Genomic DNA, 6411 nt, shown 5'->3' with positions numbered 1-6411 from the left:
GCCTAATAGTAGACAATGAAAACTCGACAACAATAATACGAGAAAATATTATCAAACTTCGTGTTTTTATTGTCCAGCATGATCGCCTATAGTTGTCAAAAGATTATCAAGAGATCCATATCATCTTGAAAGAGACTTCACTTTAAAGAGTTTATTCTATCACATTTTGCATTCTTATTTGTGGATATTGTTACATTAAATTTTCAGTAATAAAAGTGGAATTTTATATAATAGTACAGGATATATCTATTCAGTTTAATGACTGTCATCTGCACATAAACGCTTAAACATATAAATTTAAACGCAATATATTTAAACATAATAAATGTTATAAATTGTATATTGTATATTATAAAAATAAAAAGATGCATAAAACATAATATAATCCATATGTGTGATGTAAAGACGTCATTCAAACAAACAAAAACTACATTTACTATAAAATGGTTTATATATTTAGTGGTTTATATATTAATAGTATATTATATATTAATGGTATATACATTATTTATTTTTTTTTTAAATGACTGACGCACACACATATAGCTTCGTTGAGAAAATTTCAAGTTATTTGTGAAAAGAATTCACCAAACGTACAATACTATTTACGCGCAGGATAATTATTAATTCAATTAACGAGAAAATGAAACTAATGAGCACTAAACGTGTTTTGCTATTTATTGTTGCGTTAATCAACCAATTTCTTTTCCTTCATTTCCTTCATTTCCTTCATTTCCTTTCCTTGTCCTTTGTCACCAAAATAGAGATATAATTATATGCAAATTGTACTATTGCTTTGAATCGCACTACTTGCATTTTTTAATGTTTTGTAGACAATCAAAAATACATTACGATAATAAATATATTTAATGGTTCTATGAGGTCTCAGAGACACGAATTTATTTTTTATGCCAATAACAGGCCATACATCTATACCCAGCATATTCTGTATCGCAGCCGCTTCTCCTAACGCTATATCTTCCGACATAGTAGTAAAAAGTACCGGACAATCCTGAGATTGCATTGTCTTTATACAGGAATATAACGCAGATTTTAATATTATTTGGAAACCTATGATCAAGTTCGCTGTTCTATACATCGGGTTGATCATATAATCGCTGTATATCATACTACAACATTCGTAGATAAATTTCTTGCCATTGTAAATGCAATGGGGACAAATATCCTGCATACCAAATTCAAATTGTAAAGTTTTTCCTACCAATACAACTATTAGCACTTCTATATTTGGGAAAAGATGTAACAATATTTCCCAAGCTGGTAAACCGTTTTTTTCTATGGAATCAGCTTGTACAATATGAATGGTATAGATAGGTCTGTTCAGTAGATCAAATAATCCTGCGTAGTACATACCATAATATACCGAGAGCGGTTCTGACACGTAATCGGTATAGATGTAATCCAAAGCGTACCATACACCTTTTCTGTTTTGTACATATTCTTCTATAAATTTTGCCATGTCATTGAAAGGTCCATCGTCATCGGGAAACTTCATAAATTTTAACGATAATGAAGCTTTACTTTCGTATTGAACATTTGAAAGCTGAAGATTTAGCCATAGTATCAAAATGTCGCAAATGTTGTGATGTAGATCCTCAAATTCTTCTTTGTGTTCTAAACAATAGTCGATGGACAAACATTTTTTGCAAGAATACAGTCCAGTCTGTTGGTGACATATAAAGCATGATCTAGCGTATATGAACATGTTATATTCGTATTTCTCAAGCGGACGTTTTAGATAATATGCAACTGTTACATAAAATTCATACTGTTCATTGCTCCATTCATCGTCAGTAAAACGGCGAGTGAACCATTGAGGGTAGTCCTTTAGGAACTTTTCTATAGCTGTACAAATTTGGCGGTGTTGCGGAAGGTGCAGGTTTTTGTGATCTTCGGAGCAGTAAGAGATCAAGAAACACCGGTTACACGTTGTTAAATTTATCGTTTCTTTTGTCCTCTTGCAAACATGACAAAGATTTGGATGAAACATCTTATTGTAATGTACAGACGTCCACGGTCCACAGTATGGAAGTAATGTCGACGTGATGTTCATATTAGGATACTTGTGTAATAATGACAGAGTATTGTATCTGCAATATCAACTTAAAAATAGTGCACAGTATTCGCCAACTTAGCAGAAATAATAAAATTATCTCTATACGCAGTATTAATGGTTGCTCGTGGATTGCTTGAAAGTCACTACAGTAAAGTGTTTACATATGTTTCTAGGCATTGCAATATTTGTTTACAGTTTAAGACGTAAACAATCTGAACCGAGAGGATAAGACTAGATAGCCACAAATATTTATTGCCGCAGGTATTATTGTAAATAAATTTGAAACATACGACAGAAATTGCAGGACATTATATTGTTGTCAATATTTTTTAAAATAAAAGTTGTGTATAATAAATTTAACGTAACTAAATTAATTTTATAGGTTATTAACTTTAAATTTATAACTTAACTTGGTTCAGGAAATTTAATCTATAATATTGAATATTGATTGTATACTATGGTGCACTGATCATAATAGCAATATAACAGATAGACAGAAAATAAATTTATAATTATGATGTAATTATATTTGTCTAAATACTAATTATTAAAATAATATAATTAATAATTTGAAACTAAATTTATAATTATATGATAATCATATGAATGTCAGTGTGACTCTTGCGGCATTGGTAAAGCAGTCGGTAAAATCAGAAATTCATAAACTATATATCCTCTTAACCTACATATCTTTCGCTGCCCGCCTTCTGTGTGGTGCCATCTCTTAGAACGAAAAGCAACCGGATGTTATGAGAATTAATTGATCACTCAGAGATGAGATTCTTTTGGAAACTTTGCGATTTCTGCCTTACGCTAGAATATCTCGGCTTATAAAACACACAGCGCAAAAGTAAACACAAAAGTAATAGTTTTTTGTATATAACTGAAATCGATTAATCTATAATTGGCATCAAATTGGTCGTTACGACGTGATGATAATATTGTCCTTGTTCAATTAAAGATGTCGTGTAAGCATGTACGATACGACTTCGTCTGCCTATTTTTTATTTGGCGTGTATATTTAAACTCTCGATTGTGTAAATTTGAACGTTTATACAAAATTTTATCATATCTTTTGATTTATGATCGTATATACTGTTAGGTGAATCTTATTGAACAAAAATTGTACGTGATATGCAGATTTCGTGTATTTCTTAAAATAATCTGCAATATTTAATTTTTTAAGATTAAAAGAAGATAAGTTTATATGCGAAAATTATTTTTCTTTCAAGAGAAGGAGAAGGATTAAATCAATTTTTGAGAATAAAAATTCATTATGATAAATAAAGAGTTATTTGTCAAACAGCTGATACAGAATGCAGTCCGTTTTTATTATTATATATTTCGAATGCCATGTCTATAATATTCTGATTATAATTATACAGGAATATTGTTACAATTTAGCTTTAAATGTATGCACTTTTAATCTATTAATTCTCTTGCATTTAAATTATTCTTATTTATTATAGTTATTTATCTTTATCGTACGCATGCAAATACAAAAGCAAAGATCCAATATTTTGTGTTTCAAATATTTGTGAGTAATAAAATGCACATGCAATGTTATAATGTAATAAGAACGATTTTTACATTTTTCAAATAAACATTCTTTATATCTGATAAAAGTTGTGATAGATATAGATACGTTTTCTATATTCTATTGTCAACATAAAAAATTCAGACTGTTTACGCAGTATGTAGATGTTTGGTCAGTAATTTTTCGAAGTATATTAATAAAATGTTATTAATAAAAGTATATTAATAAAAGTATATTAATAAAGAAGTATATTAATAAAAACTAGTATTAATAAAATGTTTACAATACTTGCGTATTTTCGGAATTATTGATAATTCGATATTGTACATATAACCGAAGAAATCACCAATTACGAATATTCGCCGATAAATTCGCTAATATTCGATACTTTTACAATATTGATTTAAATGTCTTCAATTGTCTAATTTTCTTGCATTTCAGTTATTTTTATCTATTATGTTTACTTAGTTTGTTGTGTATATGAAAATACTAAAAAGCAACAGTATCATTATCCTCATGCTTCTGTTACTTGTGAATAATATGTGCGCATGCAATATTATAAAATATAAAACTTATTATAATACTTTATGTATTATAATAATATATAATATATTATAATACTTAAATATTAATATAATACTTTACATTCCTATACATATCATAAAATTTTACTAAACAAGTGTCTTGAAGGTATACACATGTATGTTTTTACTATTCTCTTGTTTATTTATTTTATTACGTTCTATTTATTTATCTTAATTAACGCCAAGGCGTATATCTTGAAAACACCTAAAGATATTCTACTTTCTTTAGATGTTTTTTAAACACTTTTAAAAGATCGGTACTACATGGAATGTTTCTCAAGTTCCTAAATTTTCACAAACTGGATAGCATAAAATTGTACGCGCATGGACGCAGTAGTTTAATTATATTAATATGCAATATATGCGTGTCCTCTTGTTTATCAAGAAATCAATGTCTTTGCAGAGACCAGATTTCATCGATCGTAAAAATCATACATAGCATTAACTGATAGCAACGAGCGAGTGATCTAAGAACATTTATCTAAAGACGACCTTGGAAACCCGCATTGTACACAACATTTATCTTTCTCTGTCTCTTTCCATCTGCTCCTTTACCTCTCCCACGCTACGTATCGAAAGTTCAATTGACCGGAACGCCGAAGTCGAAATTGAGCCGGCGTATCCCGGTGAGCGAAATTCCACGTTGACTCTGACACTTTCGCGTCTGTTCCACGTGTGCGGATATGAGCAGGAAGGAGTGTGGTCGTCGCCGCGCGTGAAAGCGCATACATATATATATATACACACAGCGCGCGCGATTTGCGAATCACTTTCTTGCCGTACATGCTGCCTTGCTACGAGGTTCGCCAATTCGAAGGCCTGACGATATACCCGAACCCTTCCTTCGCACATCGTCCGCGCGTATCGTGCGAGGACGCGCGCGCGGTACCAGCGCGGCGCTCGACATCGCGTCGGCTCAAGGTGAACGCCGACGACGAAGAACGGTCGCGAGCGGCCGGAGGGTGAGCGGATAATTACGCTCGTGAGTTGTACACGTGGTAAAGAAGAAACGTGCCGCGGCCTCGTCGGCCGCGAGAGCGTCTTCTCCACGCGACACGCTGCTCGCACATGTTACGCCTCCGAGTCTCATCTACCATACACGTGTACAGCCGGCGTACGTCGCGACAGCTCGGTCGCTTTCCACTTGCCGGTGCTGGCTGATCCCCCGCGGACCTTTTCGCGACACTACCTGCACTTCTCGAAAGCAACAGCGCTGTGAGAGACGTTCATTTTGGTAAATACGCGATGCATATCTGGGGTACTTAACGTTTTAATAATCGTTACTTTCTCATCGTCGAGACAGAGTGTGGCGGTGTGAGGAGAGGAAGAGAGAGAGAGAGAGAGAGAGAAAGCGCTCTCGGGAAAATCGCATGGACGAGCTTGCTATATCCGGCGAAGAAGAATGCTTCAGTGAACGCGATCGTAGTCGAGACTCCGTGTATACTCGCGTTAGCGCAAAGCGCGACGAATTAACAGACATATACCGTTAATGACATAAGGCGTGTGTGATGCAGCGCGTCAATTGCGAACGTAGTGTCAATTGCGAACTCACCGCGACGCGCACGGTGAGCTCGCCCATCAGGCGAGCAGACTCGCAAGGAGCTCTCCGAGGAACGGCCCCTCCGGCTTACCTCGACTCTTGCTCTGTCCCGCGCGTCCCTCCCGTGCGCCGAGCCGGCACTATAGCGTCCTGACGACGGCACGTGAAATAAAATGATGCTGACAACAGCTCGACGACGGTGGGTCGAACGCGACCTGCGCCCGCGCGCAGGTCTAAAGCTCTTGCAGACCAGCGCGACACGCGATACGCGACACACGATCGCAAGAATAGATCTTTTCATGTCTTCACATAGACGCGATGATCTTTGCAATTGGCCTGTTCTTTTTAATAGCACTACTGAACTGATGCAATAAGTTAGAGTGAGACAAATATATTTTTCTCGCTTTAACTTATTGCATCAGTGCAGCTAAAAAGAACAGAACAAATAGTGTATGCTAAGCTTGTAGGACGCAAAATACTGACAGCATTTTTTCAATGGAATTGTTTAATGAGAGAAAGGAAACAGTTTTTACTTTTATTATATCTTTCGCGAATAAATAATAGAGAAATTGATACAAATATAAAATGTTTATCTTGTTTGTAGCTGCACTACCACTTGCAATATAACTATTATTTTCTTTGTATTTCTTTAGAAATGTATCTCGTAAATTTT

At 34.5% G+C, this 6411-nt stretch overlaps 1 protein-coding gene across 1 annotated transcript; it reads right to left on the bottom strand.

Moving 5' to 3' along the window:
- Nucleotides 1-534: 534 nt before the first annotated feature.
- On the bottom strand, nucleotides 535-2206 carry LOC105185070 (uncharacterized). Its single transcript, XM_011144301.2, has 2 exons — nucleotides 1791-2206; nucleotides 535-1635 (listed from the first exon to the last, which is right to left on the bottom strand). Exons 1-2 carry the CDS (start codon nucleotides 1807-1809, stop codon nucleotides 773-775), a joined length of 882 nt encoding a protein of 293 aa, XP_011142603.2. The 5' UTR covers nucleotides 1810-2206; the 3' UTR covers nucleotides 535-772.
- Nucleotides 2207-6411: the final 4205 nt, after the last annotated feature.

Source organism: Harpegnathos saltator, unplaced genomic scaffold (genome assembly GCF_003227715.2).
Source record: "Harpegnathos saltator strain DR-91 unplaced genomic scaffold, Hsal_v8.6 scaffold228, whole genome shotgun sequence".
Classification (NCBI taxonomy): Eukaryota; Metazoa; Arthropoda; class Insecta; order Hymenoptera; family Formicidae; genus Harpegnathos; species Harpegnathos saltator.
This window is presented reverse-complemented; position numbering and strand designations above follow the sequence as displayed.